The 21,181-nt window shown below is 42.9% G+C and overlaps 1 protein-coding gene across 1 annotated transcript in view; it reads right to left on the bottom strand.

Annotated features, from left to right (window-relative positions):
• LGR4 (leucine rich repeat containing G protein-coupled receptor 4) overlaps nucleotides 1–21,181 on the bottom strand; it is a 97,134-nt gene that overhangs the window by 16,602 nt on the left and 59,351 nt on the right. Inside the window, exons 3-6 of the mRNA XM_014783659.2 lie at nucleotides 9,475–9,546; nucleotides 8,165–8,236; nucleotides 1,369–1,584; nucleotides 212–283 (exon numbers count right to left, since the gene is read on the bottom strand). Of these exons, the coding sequence (XP_014639145.2) occupies nucleotides 212–283; nucleotides 1,369–1,584; nucleotides 8,165–8,236; nucleotides 9,475–9,546 (432 nt within the window). The remainder of the gene's footprint in view (nucleotides 1–211; nucleotides 284–1,368; nucleotides 1,585–8,164; nucleotides 8,237–9,474; nucleotides 9,547–21,181) is intronic.

Raw genomic sequence — 21,181 nt, 5'->3', positions numbered from 1 at the left:
ATATCAAGTTCAAACTTGTGTGACATTTTTAACCATAAACTTAGATTACTTTCATAACTGTGTTATTTGATGGCAAGAATTTAGTCAGGTATTAAAGCAAATTAATAATGAGCTGAACTCAAGACCATTATTTTTTCCTTTTTCTGCAATGAAATACAAAATTGTACCATCAACATCACAATGTGATCATCCAAAACATGAATGAACTTACAAGGTCTCCAGGTTATCCAGTCCATCAAAACAGTGTTGACCCAGACTTTTAATTTTATTGTTATGAAGATGCCTATGGAAAAAAGCATCAACATGACTTTGCATCACCCAATAGCAACTACTATAATGTTTTATGTGTCTAAATTGGTATAGCTTAAAGGAATGGCATAGCTAAACGTTTCAACACTTGACTAATGGAAAACAAACAGCATTGGGTAGTTATCTCTTGATGTACACTGCACAAAATCTGATTCACTGAACGCAGAACACCAACGGAAAAGGAAAACATCTCTAGTGGAAAAACAGTACACACATGGAAGATTCTTTAATAATACCATATGAAAATGAAAGTTTTGATGACCTTTTAATTAGATGAAGCAAAACTGCAATCAGCTCTCCCACAGGGGGTAGGTGGAGTGATCAGTGAGAATCAGCAACAGATTTTATTTTTTTTTTTTTTTTTTTTTTTTTTTTAGATTTTATTTATTCATTTTTTTCCCCCCAAAGCCCCAGTAGATAGTTGTATGTCATAGGTTCACATCCTTCTAGTTGCTGTACGTGGGACTCGGCCTCGCGTTGGACGGAGAAGTGGTGCCTCGGGGCGCTCCCGGGATCCGAACCCGGGCCGCCAGCATCAGAGCGCACGCACTTAACCGCTAAGCCACGGAGCCGGCCCTCAGCAACAGATTTTAAAAGAAATGACACTTTATTTTGTCCAAGCTTTCAAAGATTAAAAACACAGAGAATCATATACTCTTTGAAGAGACAAGTTGGTAAAAACATGACATATCGCAGAAACTTCTTTTCAGTGAGCATCTCAAAAGGAGTCCGTTTCTTGTAACACTGAATGTAAGTGATGGTACACAGGCAAAAGCTGTACAAGTGTTTGCTGAATGACCCAGTTCCTCCTCATGATTACAAATGGACAATGATTTTAGAGAGATTCAACAGTTATCATCAGATGTTTAATTTTTTAATTATCCTATTTTGTATTTTAAAAAGTCAGCACATTTAATTTTGTAAAAAAGGTATCTTCTCCCAACACTCGCTCTTCAGGAACATACTCAGTGAGGTACTTTCATAATAATTTGCCACAAGAATCCTGTTTTGCCCCCAGATTAACACAAATATATGGTATTAAATGAGGTGGATACTTACAGAACGACCAGGCTTGAGAGGTTGGTAAACGCAAAGTCAGGGATGCTTGAGATCCTGTTGAGAGCCAAGGTGAGCGCCTGCAGAGTCGGCAGATTACTGAGGGGACGCACGGGCACCTCTGTCAGGCTGTTGTCATCCAGCCACAGATGTCGTAACTGAGCGAGCCCCTCGAAGCTGTCCTCGGGGACAGAGGTGATGTGGTTGGCATCTAAACGCCTGACAGAAACAACATCCACCTTCAGTAACAAATTCTAGCGGAATGAGTCGACCCACCTCACAAGACTTGCTGAGTTTTCAAAACAAAAGTGTTAAAAAATGGCCAGGGCCACGGCAGCCCTGATTGCTCTAATTTCACTAGAAGTTCTGATAAAATCTAACAACTTTCCCAAGACCACTGTATGGAAGTCAGTTCTTCCTTCATAACAAAGGGACGAATCCAAATCTGATCCTTCAAGAATCTTTGACTAAGAGTAACATTAAAGCAGAACAGTATGCTAAAAAAAGAAAACCCTTACAGAGCTCAAGCTGGAATTTTGTTTCAGAATATATTATCAAAAAAACAGAAAAACAACAAGAAGAAACTAAGCTGAGGAAATACGTGACTTTACCTACAATTTTACATTATAACTAATATTTGATTTTAATTTAACTGCTTCTCTGACTTGGTACCAAGAGGAAAAAAAATAAGACAGTATTTACAAAAATTTTTTTACAGCAACAAACCATTTCAGCAGATTCTCAACAATCCTTATTTCCAGCAAGCAAGTTAAAAATATAGGTGTCATGTACTGGCAACCCACCTTCTCCTCTCCTCTTAGCACAAAGTACTCCTGAAAAATTAGTTTGTCAAAATTAACAGTTATTAAGAAAAGGGCCAACTGTCTGTAGGAAAAATTAAGCAGCTACTCTGATCGATGTTATTGTGCTTTAAAACTTCTTTAATTTTTCCCAAAATTTCGGAATTAAGGACACCTTACTAATATAATAGGATTACTTATACTTAAAATTAGGTCCCCATCTGAAAATCTGGAAAACGAAGTCCTAGGTTACTGTTGGCACAACCAGCCGTAATTGTTGGAACAATCGCTTTTCAACACAAAGACAAGCTGCTATTAATGTGATGGGGGCAGACAGTATGCGCCGGGCAAACCACAACTTTCTTCACAAATCCCTCCTGGCTGTATCTTCACTCCTTAAACTCACACCTCACAGGCTGGGACCTCTTGGTGAAAATGAGGGAACACACAAACTGGTGAAAAGTCAAAATAACAGCATATTTTTAAAGAAATCAAGTTGGGCAGCTTCCAAGTTCAGGAAATTCTGACTTGTAGTGGTATTTGTGCCTCCTGCTTCCTTCTGCTGCTGCAGCATCAGATCCTGCGCTCTACTAGCCCCCCGATGCAATCTCCTTCCCAGGGCAGGTGAGCAGGCGTCACAGGCCTGCGGACCTGGTGAGGATCCGATGGATGCGCTCCTTCTGATAAAGTCAAGATAACTGAGAGATCCCTAAAAAGGGAGAGCTTAGGAAACTAGCAGCTGCCTTAAGAATCCACTTAGAAACAAACATCTTTAGGCCTGTTTATTCCTTGGCCTTTCTAAAACATATCCCTGAGAAGAAACAGGCATCTTTTATATGACAGACTGGCAAAGCACTGGCTACAGAGCTGCTTAGGAGATCAGCGTTAGTGAGCACAGAGGAGTGTATTCAATCACGAATGCACACACGTGCTCGCACACGCACACACACACACACACACACACACACACACACACTCCATAACCTCTAAGGAACTTCCACTTAGGGAGAGAGAGACACTGAACATATAATCATACAATTCACCATAGAAGTAACTAAACAACGCAATTCAATTCTACTTGTAGCTAATTTAATTAACTGCAATGCATTCAACACATGTAAACTGAGCATCTTGTTAGGCACAAAGGATAAAAATGCTGAACACGCATGAGGCCTGTCCTTTTGAGACTGACATTCTAGTGGGGAGTGACCCACAGTGTAATAAACAAATTAAAAATGATTACAGAGTGCCTGAAACGTACTATAAAGTAAATACACAGGGTTCCGAGATCAAGATTAACAGGGGCTGAGGGGGAGGGTAGCTACTTCAAATGCACTGGTGAGGAAAAGCATCTGAGAAGGTGCCACCTAAACTGAGATCTGAAGAATGAGCAAGAGCGGGTGGCAGAGGGAGCTGGGCAAGGAGCATGCTAGGTAAAGGAAACAGCAAGGGCAGAGACGCAGAGCAGAAACCAGCTCGGTGTGCTCCCAGCACCTCCCAGAAGGTCAGAGTGACTAGAACCCAAGAGGAAGGGAGTGGAGGTCCAGGGAGACACAGCAGGGATGCAAACAGGGACCAGACTATGCGGACCCTGTAGGCCAGGTAAGGGGATTGTAGTTTAAGTACAGATTGAAGTCCCTCCCCAGTTTCTCAGTGTTACAGCAGTTTAAAAGTGTAAATTGCTTATGTTATCACATTGATGATAATGTGCGTTCATCTTCACCAAAATAACAAGCACTGTTCCCCCCACATAAACACACAACGCTCCAATGAAATTAAGTCCCCTCTATAAAAGTGTTTCGTTAAGATGTCGTAAGACACTATAATAAAAAGAGTTGTCCGTACCTTTTTAACATAAGTGCAGTGTTATATACACCATTTACACTCCTGCAGAATTCTGTGCCATATATCATCAAAAAACGGGGACAGCCTTAACTTACAGCAAGACAAGCAGGTGAGTTTCAAGCTAAGATAGTAATGAAACTACCTTTTGTGCAAATAGTCATAAACAATAAATGCACAGACACAACTTCCTCTGTGCTAAAAATTTCCCCAAATTGTAAAGTCATACATAAGAGCCCTAAAAGAAAAGAACTCTGAAAAAATGAGGCCCTTGAATAAGAAGTTAAACGAGAAAAAGGACTTGTGGTGACTCAAATGGTTAATCCTTATGCCTCAAATCACACGCAGGTGTCAGGGGCACATGCGTAAATGTAGGAGTTTGCACTTACACTGATGTTTCACAGAGAAACTGTCTTAGAACTGTGGCTTTGCACCAATGCCCTGTACCATTAATATTCATCCTAACTAACAGACCAAGAAAATTCTGTAATTGATTCTTTCAGTAGACGCAGTAAAAGGCATCAGATATCTCCCACGTGGAAGGATCATGCGGCTTGTTGAAGGTTCCACCATCTAAACTCCATACAGCAGGAGGTAACAATTTCTTTATGTAAGTGCACTTTAGCTGTTAGGTTAACAACATATTAACTGAATTCCCTCACTATTTTTGTCTTTTAAATGTGCTTCTAGTCCCTATTCTCAAAAGCTTGTTTTACATCTTACTGAGACTTACATACTTATTTTTTCTTGCCTTATATGAAATTACATTAACCAAATAATTCTATTTGCAGATATTTACTGATGAATGTCTGTTATCAATAACCACCTATTTGTAACCAAAGCTCTCCTTCACTTCTAACTTACCAGTAATATTAATATTAGAGTATTATATTTTGTTACAAGTTTCTAGTTTAAAAGAGTTAAATTCTGTTATTGTAGAAAACCTAGGAAATTTAGTCTTGGAAATCCTTCAGTATAAGTGTGACCTAACGTAAAGAAAAAAACTCTAGTGGAGCAAATTCTGACATGCCATTTTAATACCCGCTTAGGTGAGACTTCAGCTCTTCCCCTGGCCTTGTGGAAGGCTGTTAGACTACCTTCTGATTAATACCAACAACTCACTTTCAGATTTCATAGTCATCATCACACACTTGCATCAAACCACTTCTGCTCAATTTCAACCCCCTGTGAACTTTGCTCCTGTTAAGCACTACTTCAAAACCACAAGGAAATCTTTCATGTAATTCAGGTCTGAAGATCAGATTTTCAAACTGACTCAAGTGCTGATAAGACTGTTTTACACCAGGACGGAATTTCAATTGTATCTAACTTGACCACTACACCCACTGTGCTAACAAACCCACGAACACTTCCTCCTTAAGTAACTCAGGCCTGACACACAGCTCCTCCCGTTTCTGATACACCTAAAAACATCCCTTTTATGCCTTTTAAAAAAAATTAGTTCATTCTGACTCCTCTCCTCACTCCCACTCCATCCCAATTCTGGAGATAATTTAAGTTACGCAACTCACTCAATGAGTGATGAACACAGTAGGCTTGTTTAAAACGTTATTTTAGAGGGAGAAAGCTCCGATTTCTGTGAAAAACACTTTAAATCATCTAAATTACCAATAAATGCCATGTACACTTTAATGTACTTATTGACCACAAATTAGGAAGAATCTCTTTGTATGTTTTTTCTGTCTAAAGTTCAAATATTTTAGTCTTCTCTTTCCTGGCCTTCAAACTAGACAAAAGCGATTGAGTACTTTGATCAGTAAGTCTCAGGAAATGAGAACAGTTGTGTACGAAGTCCTGAAGTAAGATGAATTCTGAGGAAGCAGCGGAAGACAAGGAACTATTGAAAGTGTCTGCGGGTCCGCAGTCCGAGGGGGAGAAAGCTCCATGTGCGCACATGCGGCCAGGTGAGGAAGTGTAGAGGCAGCCGAGTCACGCTCTGTACAGGAACCCACTCCAGTCGACCCACCGAGAACGTGGGCCCGGAATCTACTCCACTGGTTACAGGCAAGAACAATCCTGTGTTCCATAACGAGGCATTCTGATGAAATGAGCTACTTCATATATTTCTACCTTAAATTAAACTTCTATTTAAACAGAAATTAAACAGCCAATACCCCGATTACTCCTTTTTTATGACATTAGATACACTTTAAAGTTTAACCTTTACAGCATATGACATGTTTATTAGTACATATTTCTATTTTCACATTCACTTCCCATTAACTACTAGAACATCTAATCTAAAATGAAAAGGTAATCTAGAATTTACAATTTCCAGTGATGTGTTTCTGGTGCAGTAAAAATGGTTTTATATTAGCAAGTGGACGGGACAAGCAGCTCATTTTCACCAAGTCTTCTGTAACTCCCACACATTCCTACAAAAGCTTACCTTTACAGTTATCTCAAAGGTCAGTAAAAATCCCAGGAGACAGACTAGTATAGAAATATGTGATGTGGTTAAAACCCAATTTTATACCCAGGATACATAAGTGCGATAACTATTACAATTTTTTATTCAGAGCGATTCTCAAAACTTCCATGTATATGAGAATCACCTGGGGAAATTTTTTAAACTATAGCTTCCCGGATTCTGTCTTGAAAGAGAAAATATCATTACTTCTAGGATATGGCCTAGGGTCTGCATTTTAGCAATCTCCCCCAGGGATTCTGTTGCAGGTGGTCCAAGCGTCACACTAGGGGAAACTCTGCCCCAGTCCCGCTGTATCCAGTACCAGGACATGAACTGAAGGAACGTAAGCCTGCAGTCGACACTATAGGAGAATAACTAAGTTCCTTGTTTTGAAGGATACTTTTTCATCACTTTCAGATGGTCCCTTCACCTTGTTATGCAAATTAGGTAAACTCATTATCAAAGGAAAGAACTGATGAACTCTATCATCATCATTATTAATTATTAACAGATTCTGCAAATGTTATTGAGTCAGATCTTGTTACAAGTGCTTTCCATGCACTCAAGTACATGGCAGGCAATGAGCAAACTCGTGTGTGGAGAATTTTAATTCACTTGTCCAGCATCACCCAGCTAGGAAGCGGCAGAGTGCGGACGCAAAACCAGACAGGCCTGTTTCAGAGTCTCATTAATCTCCACTTCTCTGAATTTCTTTTGAGAGCGATGTAAACACTCTGACAGATAAATACGCACAGGGCTTTTCCTAATCTTGGCAAAAGTCAAATTACAATAACCACATGCTTCAGCTGAGCGCTTCCCAACCCTTTCCTTTAAAGCGCGCCTAAAGACAGAGGAACCTAAAGACAGAGGAACATGATCTTCCACCGCAGAGACAGAAGGACCTAAAGTCGTAGTCCCAACAACACTAGTTCATAGCATGCATGCTAGTCCTTAACAAGTATCTGTTTAATACAAAAATGGTTGTCTCTTCACACCTTCTGTGGATCTGCACAGTCCCTGTGACATCACTGCCGCTTCCCGGATTCCTCCACCATGGGGGAGCAATGACCCCACTCTCCAGGTTCACGTACACACACACACACACACACACACACACACACACACACACACACACACGGGAAAGAGCACAAAAAAGAGCGAAGTGAAGGGCTATCTGGAAAAGCTTTTGAAATTAGTGGCTGAACATGGTAAAAACCAAGAGTTGAAATCTTGAACACTCTACAGAAAACCAAACTTTCCTCAAAAAGAAAAACCTGGGGGGAGGGCAGCACAGGTGATTCCGTTCCCACCCTGATGTGGGTCTCATGTCCTCAGATGAGGAACTGTACTCAATTTGCTCTGATCACCATCACCACCGGAAACAGAAACCTCGTGCCGCTGTTTCTTGACGACAATGGTGAAGCACACTAGAACTTCTGTACACACACGACTCTGGTTCCAAAGAGGTGGTGATGACTCGTGGAGTTACACCCAGCAGTGCACCCCTGCAGCCTTCTCCCACCCTCTGAGATGAGAGGAGGCAAACTGAACCACCCCTCCTCCCTCACCAAAGGACATTTCAACCATAGCAACTGGCCGTCCCCAATTTCACCTCAGAGGAGAGGATCAGTCTCCCTCTGTCCTGGGATTCCAGTTCTTTACACATTTAGCAGCCAGAGTGTTCTCTTCATGATTCAAGAATGCAGAAAACCAAAAAGTTACTTACAAAGACTGCAAAGCACTCAGCCCTCGAATGGCTTCACTGGGCACTGTCTTCAACTGATTGTTCTGGAGAGTTCTGGAAGGAAAATTTTGATTAGTCAATAACAAGCAATTGTGACCACTTTTTCTTGGAAGAAGTCAAAGCTGTTTCTTTCCAAAAAAATATTTCCAATGTCAGGAAAGGGGGAGGGGTCAAGGTGGAAAGCACTCAAGGCAAGAGAACTGCAAAAGAGTGAGAAGCATTTGCTGTGAAGCCAGGAAGGAGCCCTGGGCCATTGCCTGAAGCCGTCTCTAACACAGACCCGCTGGGTAATCCACACTCCCCGGGCTGTCCACCAAAGGGATGGTGGCACCTGACTCATGGCCGTCACCCTGGGGGCTGCTCACATCGGCTGGGAGTTATAACAAGTTAACTGTGTCTCCTGACGGGCAAACCCACTGGCACCCCTGGTGCCTTCTCAAATGGAACGAAGCAGAGCCCAGAAACACGGGTGTTAGGAAAAGCCAATTTTGCCAAGAGGAGAGCAGACCCTGAGCTCTCAGGGAGCAGCAGCTGTGTCCTCAGTGAACACAGGGCCAGGGCATCGACTAGTTAGGGCCCGGAGAACAGAGGCTCGGGGCAGCACTGAAAATAAGCAGTACTTATTTCTGCCCAAAGCCACTTCTAGTCACATTAATGAAATGACTGCTTGACAGGAATCATAACCACAGAACGGAATGGCCAAGGGACCATCAGGCTCACTGAACCAGAGAGATCTAGTGACCATGGAGGATGACCCAGCAAGGCAGTGGCAGAAGTGGGGCTGACAGTCAGTTCACATGCTCCCCAGCCTGCCTCACTCTAAACTCCTGACCACTGCCAGGAATTGACCTCCTGACCCCTCTGAGGTTCTCTAAGTTGTAGGCAGCTCAAGTCCCTGTAGCTCCAAAACGATTCTGACATTTGGAACTCCTAAGTCTTTTCACTTTAGGATCAGCCAATTCAAAGTTCTTATAGCTATAAAATAAGTAGAAACAAAACTCTGATTTTTATTTAAATCTGATTTTTAGTCAATGCATTAGCCACACAAAAAGCCTAACATTCAAATGTAACGCACTGGAGGTCAGAATACCTATTATTTAGTTTTAACTTTCGTTATCTAGACCCAAGGTTGCCTAAATCAGCCTCTTGCCTCCCACACCACCCATTGGTCCCTCCTTAAATCTTTTAATCCTGAACTAAAAGACACTGTGCTTAACCTAGCTCCAAGCATGTTGACTGTGCAGAAAGAAAATACACAGCCAGCTGTGAAACTCTAAAATTGCATTACTTACAGAACTTTGAGTTCTTTCAACCCAGACAAGGCCTTTGGGTGGATAAAAGAAAGGTCGTTGCCAGCCAATCGTCTAGGGAAAAAAGTAGCGAAAGAAAAAAATCGTAATTCAGACTCTTAAAATTCAGAACTCACAACAACCTTATCTGTGATTAAACATTTCTCAAGTCTATCTGACGTTAAACATGGACTTAAACCTTTGCTAAAGCCACCCCAAGATTCTTCCAATGAGATAAATGTCTCTAGAATTTTTTTTAAATTCCCAATACAATAATTTAAACAGGCACATTTTTATTCTGGTGAGGTCAAGCAAGCCAAAACACATTAAACCAAATTAAGTTTGCTATTCACGGTCGCTCTCTGCAGCTTGCGGTGTTTTCCAAGTGCCTCATAAACACAGACTACTGGGCAGCAGGCAGCAGTGTTTATTCAGATCAGAACACACCAGTCCATCGAGGAGGAACGCCCTATGAGGCAGGTCAGCCTGCTCGCTCTCCATAACCAAGCACTCTCCATAACCAAGCACTCTCCACAACCAAGCACTCTCCACAACCATGGGCGCCATATTGCGAGCAAGAGAGGCAAAAACTGAAAGTCACTCTAAGCAGAACTTTCCAAACAAAGGCCTATGTAGTTTTTTAAAAATAAAAACATCCTGGGCCAGCCCCGTGGCTTAGCGGTTAAGTGCGCGCACTCCACTGCTGGCAGCCTGGGTTCGGATCCCGGGCGTGCACCGACGCACTGCTTCTCCGGCCATGCTGAGGCCGCGTCCCACATACAGCAACTAGAAGGATGTGCAACTAAGACATACAACTATCCACTGGGGCTTTGGGGGAAAAATAAATAAATAATTTAAAAAATAATAATAAAAACATCCTAAAAAAATGTTTAAGTGACAAATTTAAGTGGGCGTGAGAGAGGAATAAGGAAAGGGTAAGGATTCTTCAGGTCCTTCTGTAAGAAACCTGAGCGTGCAATTCATACCGAGCCCACGTTTCCTCCCATTTCCCTGGACAGGGACGTGGAAGGAAGGCTGGACGGAGGACATCAGGGAGAAGCCGCAGGAAGGAGGACGGCAACTCACACAAGTAACCTGTACACGGGTGAACTGAAGGAAGGTTTGCAAGAACGGCCTTGACGATAACAGCCCACGTGATGGAACCCAGGCCTCTCCCACCTTCCTGCCTCTGTCAGGGGTGCTCTTCCCTAGGGAACCACATTTTGTATCTACAATTTTTTTTAAATGCTCTCTCCCCCTCGTGTCTTGGAATCACAGTCACCAAGTCATGTTAATTCCTCCTTTAAACGGTCTATTTCCATCATCCTTCCTCTTCTGTCTATAAGCACCCTGCATCCCTGAGCCTTATTCATCAATTCATTCATTCATTAAAAAGTTTCATTCATTCGTTGACAAATGTGAGTGCATACTAAGCGCCAGGCACACAGCACTGGTGTCCCCCACTTCCAATCTGTTCCTTACACATCTCGATTTTAGGGACACAAGGAAGGTGCCATTACCCTTCCTAAAATTTGAAGTCACTGAAGTCTGAAGCTCTACTTTTTAGATGCATTATTTTCTCCTGAAGTTTCTATCCCAGTTAAAATGCAAACAGCCCTGGGAAGGATAACACCTGATCCTTACCTGGCAGTAAAACAGAAATGTGTAGGAAGACGTGTGTGTGTTGGGAGAGGGTGGGAGTGGGGGCGTGAAAGTGACCACCCAGAGGACTCAGACACCCAAGAGTGAGTACGTGGAATTACTTCTTCAATACCAAGGAGGACGACGCTGGATTCTCAGGAATCACCCCAGTCTTAACACAGGGTTCACACACGCCCGTAAACTAACTGCTTCCTAAAAAGCCCTCTCACCAGGCACCTTGTTTCTCACAAGGCCCCTAGCACCTCAGCTCTAGATGCATGCCGTTCAAGCTTCCCTCAACCCGGCTAGGCTCAGGGCCTTTTGCCTGCTAGGCTTCACTACATGTAAAATGAGGTACAGTCAAGTGCGCAAAACGACCTTTCGGTCAACGACGGACTGCATATATGACGATGGTCCCATAAGATTAGTCCCATAGAGCCTAGGTGTGAGGTAGGCTACATCATCTAGGTTTGTTCAGTGCACTGTACGATGGTCGCACAATGATTAAATAGCCTAATGAGGCATCTCGCAGAGTATGTCCCCGTTGTTAAGCGATGCATTACTGTATTGAAGAAGATGGTGTGAAGACCTCTTCAGTGCTTCCATTTTTAAATGCTTTTCCTCAACAAATCCTCTTGGTTCTAGACTCATCAGCTTCACCACATCCAAATGCTTCACCTCACAACCTCATCTTCACCCCCGAAATACCCAACGCCAGTGCTACTTCCCCTGAACACTTCAGTTCTTAGGAACGCGCCCTCTGGGTGAATTCTTAGAACTCATAATTAAACTTGGTCACAGGCTACCTTCTACTGATTGTTTCTTGCACATGAGTCTTGTAGGCCAAGTTCAAACGCTTCCAAGAACAGGGCATTGCATCTCACACTCTGTTACCACCCACCAACGTGTCAACTCATTAGTCAGAAACTGCCTTCTCCGAATCTCCTCCTTGAAAACGCCCGCCATTCCTGTGCCATAGCATCCCTTAGTCTACCTTGGTGCAAGTCCTCAAGGGGCTTTCCACACCCCAGTCTCACTAATTAAACTCAGTTGATAATGCTGACAGCTGCAATGCCATGTTTAAAAGGTCACATTGTACCCTAAGGACCAGGAGGGGCGGTAGCCTTCTTCCCCCAGGGCATCAAGTAGTCACGTGACTATGACTGCTCCTCCAAGTTATCTGAAAGACCAGCCTTAAAAAGCCCAAGTCCACCAAAAAAACAACGCTATGAATAGACCAAGGCTGTTCCAGGATTCTTATTGTTTTGTCTCTAATATTAATTTTTAATATCCCCACATCTGTGGGCTTTCCTTGAGGAGTTCAGTCTACTGTACTGGGGCTCATGAAAAAGAGTATTTTATAAAGTAACAAAGCAAGTGGCAAAATGCAGAACCCCTGATTACCTTTACTTGTGGACAGAAAAGGGTGTTTAACCACATCAGCCAAAATATTTGCTTCCTTTTCCCAAATCTCTGCCCCTTTATAGGCCACAGGAAAACTAAAGCAACCAAACTTCAGAAAGCATCCTCTCTTTCTCCACTACTTATCGTTAACAGAAATGACCAATGAGAACAGAAATGACCAATGAGCTCTCCGCACGTGGCTTATCCTGACATCCAAGCCACTATCTGGAGAAATAAACACTACAAGGGTGCAGTGGATGGTGATAATGCTCAGCAAGGGAGCACACCACCTCACATTGCTCTGATTACTTCGTTTCCTATTGGAGGAAACAGCATGGGAGCCTTCAGGAACGTATCTCCCCACGTTTACCAAGCTACTGTGCTAACGAACAGTAAACAAGGCAGCTTGGTAAAGGCTCCACAGACATTCTTCCATTTTAATCATCTCAAGACAATAGCCTGGCTTCTCTGAGTCCCTGAGAGCTCAGGCGACTCAGCCTAAGTCACACAGCTGGTAACTGCAGGAGAACACTCCAGTTCTCGCCTGGCTGGCTCCAGGGCTTATCTATGTTCTTCTGCACCGCCATGCCTCTGGTGTGTCACCAAGACAATGGGAAATAATTCCCGGAGAGGCGAAACAGAGCGGACTTGGGCAAGTTAATATCTTTGTTTGAGTAGCGACAGCTCTCACCCAGCAGTCCAGGGCTCACGAGCAGGGACTCAGAACTGCAAAGATGGAGGGATTTCCCACAGACCAACAGAGCCTTCCTTTCCACAGCCCAAGACGCCCAGGGAGAAGGGGGTGAGGATGGGGTCCCTGAGTGCCCCAGAGTGGGGGCACGCCCTAAACTCACTGGGACTCTACTGAGGATAGAGAGTATTCTTTGATGTGCCTTTTTAGCATCTCTCAAGGAAAACGAGGCCTCTGGTCCTGAGGAAGAATTTGCCACCAATGGCCCTCTCCTGGCGAAGGCCAGCCACTTCCCATTCTATGCCTGGGTTTGTCTGTGCTAGACCCAACAGTTGTCTTAGCGTCTCACTTCATGAGGACCTATTGGCTGGTCCCAGAAAACCTTTTTAATTTGCCAACTGAGGATATTGATCTTTTTTACTGTTCTTCCAATGGCTGTGAAGGAAAAAAAAAATCATTAGGGTGAGAACAGAAGGGTGAATGAGGTACAATTTCCTGCTTACTGAGGGTAAACGTCCTGGGCATCACTTCTTTCCCCTCTGCACCCGACAGCTCCTCGGCCTCCAAAGACCACAGAGAGCCTCGCCGCAGGGTCTCGACCCATCCACTCTTACTCTTCCTGCTGTCACCTGAGTTCAGGCCCTCATTTTTTCCTCCTGGATTACTGCCATGAACCTCCACAAGGCTCCTGCCTCAAACCACTTAATTATAACACTGTGAAATCTAAATCTTAAAAAGCACAACTCTGAGCATGTTCCCAGAGGCTTTTTTCCCGCTCAACCCGCCAGACCTTCGAGATGATCCTCTCTTCCTTTCTTACCTTATCTCCCCCGTACCTTGTGTACTACAGTTTAGCACACCGCACATTTGCACCTCTGACTTTGCTCGCGACACTTCCTCCACCTGAAATACCTGCACTCCAGCCTCTGCCAATTGAACCTTATTTGTCATCACTGTCCTAGGTAGATACCACCACCACCATGAAACCATTATGATACCACCTTGCTTTGATCCACAGGTATCTTGGACGAAGCTCTCATTGGGCGCGTCCTATTTTGCCAGTAGTTAATACCAACTTGTCCTACCTCCTTCAGTTGTATTATATGTCCCTCACGGGCAGGAGACTAGGTCATTTTTGTTTTGTATCCTCTTGCATGGGACCCGACATGGAGCAGACACTTGGTATTTGCTCAACTGAGCCCCAATATAAGACTCTGGATTCAAAAAGGTAACACCATTACTTAAAGAGTGGGGGAAGCTTCCTGATTATCTTCACTTGTCTGCATGTCTTCTCTCCTTTCATTTCCACTCCCCCTCCCCCACTCCCCTTCACTCTCCAGACAGGAAAGAACTATTTAGCTAGATTTAAAGTGCTATGGCAACAATTTTCTTTCTCAACATATCCTGGGAGTGTATTTTCTTAAGGAAGGTGGGGGGGTGGACTTTAAACATGGGAACAACAGTCCATTGGTCAACAGTATTATCTCAACACATGCTGGGTCGTGAAAATGATTACACAGAATTAAAACAAGTCTGGCAGGACTGCAAATGGGGACACAGTCTACCTCAAGGCAATTCCTATATATTCTGCTTGTTACAACAGTCCCAGAAGCAGAGAGAGCAAAGACAGAGAGGCGAGAGACAGAGAAAGGGTGGAGGAGAGGGAAACAACGATCCATTAGACTTCCGCTCTCCCCCTGGATTTGGAATGGTTCCAGGAAACAGGATACAAGTGGCTCAGTGTGTGATGTCGTTATGAATGTTTTGTGCACATTTATTATTCATAAGGTCCATGGACTCACATTAGGCGCTCCTTCCAGGGGAAGCTAGAGTTTCCAGTTATATCCTCTATTCTTAATGCATGTGCTACACAATCTCTTCTATCTGCCATCCCTCCCAGAAGGGGTAAAGCAGGAATGCTGCTGGGGAAATGGACACTGGTCAATGGTGTGTGTGAACGAGTAGGCTGCATTTCAGAAGGTAGTCTATGCTGGAGGAGTCAGACCTTCATGAAATGTGCTGAATTAGACTGGATTTCTTCACTTGGGAAGCCATTTAAAGAAACAAGAGAGGCAAGTGTGAAACAGAGAATAAGCTGATTGGTGTTATTTCTGTGAGAAATGCCTGGATTTAGGTTTCTTCTAGTCAATTAAAGAAATTGCACTGTGGCCGTTTGGCTGGAATTCTGGCCAAGAATCAGTGGAGTAAGGACTACAGTGCACACACTGACTAGACATATGTGCCGGGCTGGGGGAGGGCAGATGAGGGTTCTGTCGCTTCCAGCAGCTGTCATGTGAGGCAGGGGTGGCGCAACAGAGGGGGCAAAGCAACTGTGCCGTAGTGCCCAGCCGGGGCTGCTTGCACAGGGACAGTGGAGGGCTGTACTCAGGGCTTTCCCACGTCACATTAGGGAGAGGTTGGGGAGAGGTGACACAGCCAGAAAAGAGTGGCCTCAGCCTCCCAATCATCCACATGCCTACCTTCGTTTTGAGAGTGGTTAACAGATGGCCGGGCACTGTGCCACTGTCAAGTCCTGACAGAGAAGGACTCTGACGCCACCTTCCCTTCCGAGCCACGTTGATCTGCCCCTCAGCAATGTCTTCTCTCCTTCCTCACCATTCCTTTCTACATCTCCCACCCAACAGATCTTCATTTGAAGGCACACACACAGACTACCACAGATTGTACACAAACACATCCAGGCTGCCTCTCCTCAATGCCATTAAATTCCCTCAAGGGGGTGGATCGGCATTGTGTCATGCTATGTGCAAAGTACAACAGACACAACCAGCAGCCGGGACACTGTCTTTAGAGAAGGCATTTCCATCCAAAACTCAACTGGGCAAGTACGGCCACAGGAAAGCATCTAACAGGAGGTGACTGACATTCTCTTATTAAATATAATTTGAAATCAGCCAGATCCAAAATTTGGTCAACCCTCTCAAAGTGAAAGCAAAAAACATTGTAATTCATACTCTAATGGTAAGTCCTTAACCATATATTTACTTATACGTTAAGGCCCTACTATGTGCTCCGAAAAATAAAGACCTCAAGAGGTGTACTGGTTCCCATTTAGGGATATTTGGTATCAATACATATTAACCAAATCGAACATTTGTGTAGTACTTTTCATTTTCAGTATCCTACTACATCAGCCTTTAAAACAAGCTTGGGTGGTGGGTCAAGCAGGCTCCTTATCACCATGGCCCCTCCTTTTTTTTTTTTTTTTTTTTTTTACATAGATGAGGAAAGTAAGCCTCGGTTCCCTGCACGCCTTGCCCAAGGTCCTACAGCAGTCAATGACGTTAAGTCCTAGAAATAAAAGAAGGCAAATAAAATAAAATAATGTAATCCTAGAAACAGAACAATGTTGTTTTGTGTTATTTTCTATGAAAGACTTTAAGACGACCAAAAGATATGGTTATTTTCTTAGTGAACACAGAGGGCTAATAACCAAACAGCATCCTTTACGATCCCCAGGACATTCTTCCTATCGAAGTGAACTCAACCTCATCCCATACAGTACATCAGAGAGTCCTGTGTCAACTAACAATGTTTTACTCACCCTATTTCTTCACATACCAGGGAAGAGTTTTACATCTTCATATAACTTTTATCTAAGTATATGTCAAATTGAATACGTTTTATGAACATATACATATTAAGAACCCTTATTATGGAAATTCCCAAGGGTTTTAAAGCAGTCTTCCTTCACAGAGAAGTGGAAAATTATTTTATTTATATCTAAGAAATTTTTCATATATATATCATTATACATATTCTGTTTACAAGCACAAAAACTGAAGCAATAATGCTTAGCCTGTCCCTGCTAAAACTCTGTCTACAGGCCATCTAGAACTCTTCTATATACTAAAAGAGCTTTAGTCTACCAAAGAAGCTTAAATTCCACCTGCACCCAACTGGCCTCTGTATCTCCCACTTCCTCTTACAGTAACCCATAGAAGACTTTATTGTAGAGGTAAATCAATAAAAACCCTGGCAATAGTTACATTTCCTGAGTAAAGTTATCCTGACACCCTAGTCATTTATTCTCTGGCAATAAACACAGGCAATATCCACCCACATGAGGAAATATGTTACAGCTTTAAAAAAAATTTACAGCTATCATCCACCTCAAATATTGCCCTTCTACTACAGGGCAAGCACCACAGGTATGACAAAGTAAATACTGAGTTTTCCCAAGACATTTCTCATTTCACTTCTTTCAAATAAAGATATTCATTAAACACAAAGCTTCAATGGAATTTAGTTTTTATACAGGCTGACAAGATTTCTTACATCAATAAATTCAAAATAAGAAGAAATCCTTTGTCTCAGTCCTTCCCTCAATTTCAAATTAAAAAATGTGGTTACTGTCACCAAAGGTCATACAGGAGAAGTGGGACAATAGGCCCTGCCCCTAGAGAAAAAGCCAGTGGAGCTGAAGAGACAAGTACACACTGACACACCTAGAGCACAAGGTAACTAGGCGCTCAGTCCAGCACTAAGCGGTGAGGAGCAGAGAGAGCACGAGGGAGACTCGGAAAAGGAAAACCAGGGGAGGCTTCCTAGGACAGAAAGGCTCAAAATGGACTGTATAAAATGGGAAAGATGTGAACAGAATAGAGAGGACCCATGGCAGACATTGTTGGTTGCCTACCAAACACTCATTTACATCTTCCTGGCAGAGCCTAGGTTTGTTCAAATGTCGCCTCCTTCACATGACTCCGCTCCACGAGTAGCTTCCGACTGGTCTTAACCAGTCGTGCTGATCCCACTCAGCAACTGGTTTAGCTCTGGCCACAGGAAGTCTTCTGGGGAAAGGTAGCTTCTTCCTAAATGTGGACACACTAACAAGGATGACCTCTTCTCTTTCTGGATGCCATCGTGTCTGAATCTACCACGAGGAGGGACTGCAGTCATGGTGCTGCCCTTACTGGGGAGGGCAGACGAGGAAGATGGAGAAAACCTGAGTTCTTCAGGTGGCCTGACAACTCTACTAACCAACACTGGAAGAGCTCTACCACCTTGTAATGGTTTTTCTCTGGCTACGCAGGATAATACATTTCCTTACTATTTAAGCTACTCTGAATTGAGTTTTGTTACTGCAGCCAAAAGTATCTTAACCAATAACCATTCCTTTCTTCCTACCTAATAACAGAACACTGACTTTAGTACAGATAACAATATGCCCACTCTCAATGGTCGTATTTCCCAGCATCCCGCTGTTAAGCGTGCCCATGTGATGAAGTTCTAGCTAATGAGATGCATGCAGAAGTACAGTGTGGTATACCCAAGAGCGCTTCTTGAAGCTGGCTACTGGAAAATACCCCCCTCTTTCTTTCCTCTTTCATCCTTCCTGCTGCTGAGAACTGGGTCACGACAGCTGCAGCTCCAACAGACGGTTATTTTGTGATCTTGATATGGTAGTGATGCACAGAGCTGCAGAGCAGAGCATCAGCTCCTACTTCCCTGCTGACTTTGTGATGCACCGTAATAGCTCTGTGTGTGTGTGTGTGTGTGTGTGTGTGACCATACTAGCTCTGTGTGTGTGTGTGTGTAAGCCTTGTGTGTTTCAGCCACTGTTATTTTGAGTTCTGTTACATACAGTCAAATTTAATTCCGATAAGAGGCTTTAGAAAAACTGCACATCAAACTATGGTAAAAGCACCACAAATATAGCACATTAAATACAGAAAGATAGGTAAGATAAGCATATTTCTAAAATTGCCGTTTATGACAACAACACAGAGTAAACCAATACTTGATCAGTATGAAATTGGTTACATAAAATGTGTATCCAAATGATGAAAAACTATGTATTCATTAAATTATGGCAAAAATTAGATCTATTAATATGGAAACATTACAATATGCCAAATGATAAATATAGTATAAATATCTAGTATAATCCCATTTTAAAAAAGAAACTGCAAACATACTCAGAAAAGTCTGGAAGGATATACAACCAAATATTACCCACGGTTATAGTTCAGTGGTGAGATAATGGGTGATTATTTTTCCTCTCTTCTCCTTATCTTTCTATGCATCCAGATTTTAAAAATTGAGTATTCATTAATTTTATGATCATTTTCTTAAATAGCCAAGTGTGTCTGTGACACAAATATTTCTAGCTTTGATGTATACATATAGTCCAAACTAACAGGGAGTGAACAGGGGAAAATAAGGAACAAATCTGAGTTAAAGGTTCAGATTTACCTAAAGCATACAAGACTGAGTTAAATAAGCAGGGTTTGACTTACAGTGGACAATACATGAAAGAAATGTCTTAGCCTATTTCCTTGCTAGAAAATTCAATCACGCTAGCAGAAAATCAAATAAATTTTCATTTACTTGTAGTCACTACTATTTTTAGTCAAAGAACAAGTAATTAGCTTTGATGAAATAAATAAATGAGCCAGAACACTGTGGTTCCATTTGCCTCTCCACATTCTGACTCCCAAGTCAAACAATGACTTGGTTAGTTCTCCTGCTCCACTTCCCCTTAGTTCTCCCGCTTAACTTCTCCCACTTAAACCTCCACTTTAACAACGAGTTGTTAGTTCTGCTTAACTTCCCTGAGTCCCCTATGAAATCCTGACTTAGAAACTCCAATGCTGAGTACATCCCATCTTTCATCACCTTCACTTCTAGGCTGCTAAGCACTATGGGACAGAGTTAAAGAGCCCACTGGTTCTACTATAAATTTATATTACCTAGGCTTTAACCGGGACCTTGCTATTCTTCAGCAACCCCATGTTCATTTCAGATCGACCCAATTCAATAAACATTTCCCACAGTGTGTCTAGTCACTAGATTCTCCTGAGCTGTGATAATTAGGTTTCTTTCTCCCAGGCATTCCCCCTTCTGCCTCCACTAGGGGACTTCTTCTCCACTCCAAGTGGTCCTGGGGGATGAGTCCATGACCCAGACTGGACCATACCACACTCAACAGAGTGACTGGTTCAAGGACAGGCACATGAGGCAAGTGGGGCCAACCAGAGTCCTCCTCGGGGTTTTCTGATAAAGCAGAGAGGAAAACTTTGGATATTCATTTTGGATCTCAAGATGTAAAGATGTCCTTGGGGCTACCGAAGGTTATACTTCCCATTATATGGAGACAGGCAATTTGCAACAGGAAAGAATGAAGTCAAAATACAAAAGCAGAAACAATCGAAGCTAAGAAATGGAAGCATGAGAAAACTCTCATAACTCTTAAACTCTGAGATCCAGGACCCTATGAAGCCAACTCCACCTCTGGAGTTTCTAGTTCTGGATTTTCTAGTTCTACACGAGACAATAAATCCTCTATTGTGCCTCAGCTGGGTTTCTGTCTCTTAAACCCTGTGGACTCCTGTCAAATACAATACACATTCCAAGCTTTATCTATGCTCCAAACATCAGAAACCTCTTACTGTCAGTCCCCAAATGCCTGCTTCCTGATGAACTTCTTCACCCCAAAGTCAATCTCACAACCTTACTGAAATGATTCTTAACAAAACTTAAATCCAAGGCCTTTCCTCAGTATCTGGCCACGGGCCCCTTTCATCAGCATGTCAATGTTGATCCTTCACTTCTTGTGAGAAACCTCTCCTCCCACGGCTCCAGGGGCCACCTCTGCCCTAGCTCTGGGCTCCGGCCCCTGGGCTTCTTCCCACACCCTGATTCTAGGGTTTCCCAAGGAGTTGTCTTTGGCCTCCTTCCCTTTCCTTCTACTCTCTCTCCCTTGGCAAGTGCTTTCAATCAAATTTTCCAGTAATCACCTCAAAATACAAGACTCCAAAATCTACACCCATGAATTTCTACTCTTGACTCCACACCTGTATTTCCAGATGTCCCTATCCATATCTCACCTACATCCAATACTGATATTCAAAATTACATGTAATATCTTCTCTTCTGAAACAACTTCTCTTTCCATATTGTCTTTAAATTGTCAAAGCACCACTAGACTCCTGGTAATCTTAAAATTAA

Source organism: Ceratotherium simum, chromosome 7 (genome assembly GCF_057802395.1).
Source record: "Ceratotherium simum simum isolate JZ-2026a chromosome 7, ASM5780239v1, whole genome shotgun sequence".
NCBI classification, from domain to species: Eukaryota; Metazoa; Chordata; class Mammalia; order Perissodactyla; family Rhinocerotidae; genus Ceratotherium; species Ceratotherium simum.
This window is presented reverse-complemented; position numbering and strand designations above follow the sequence as displayed.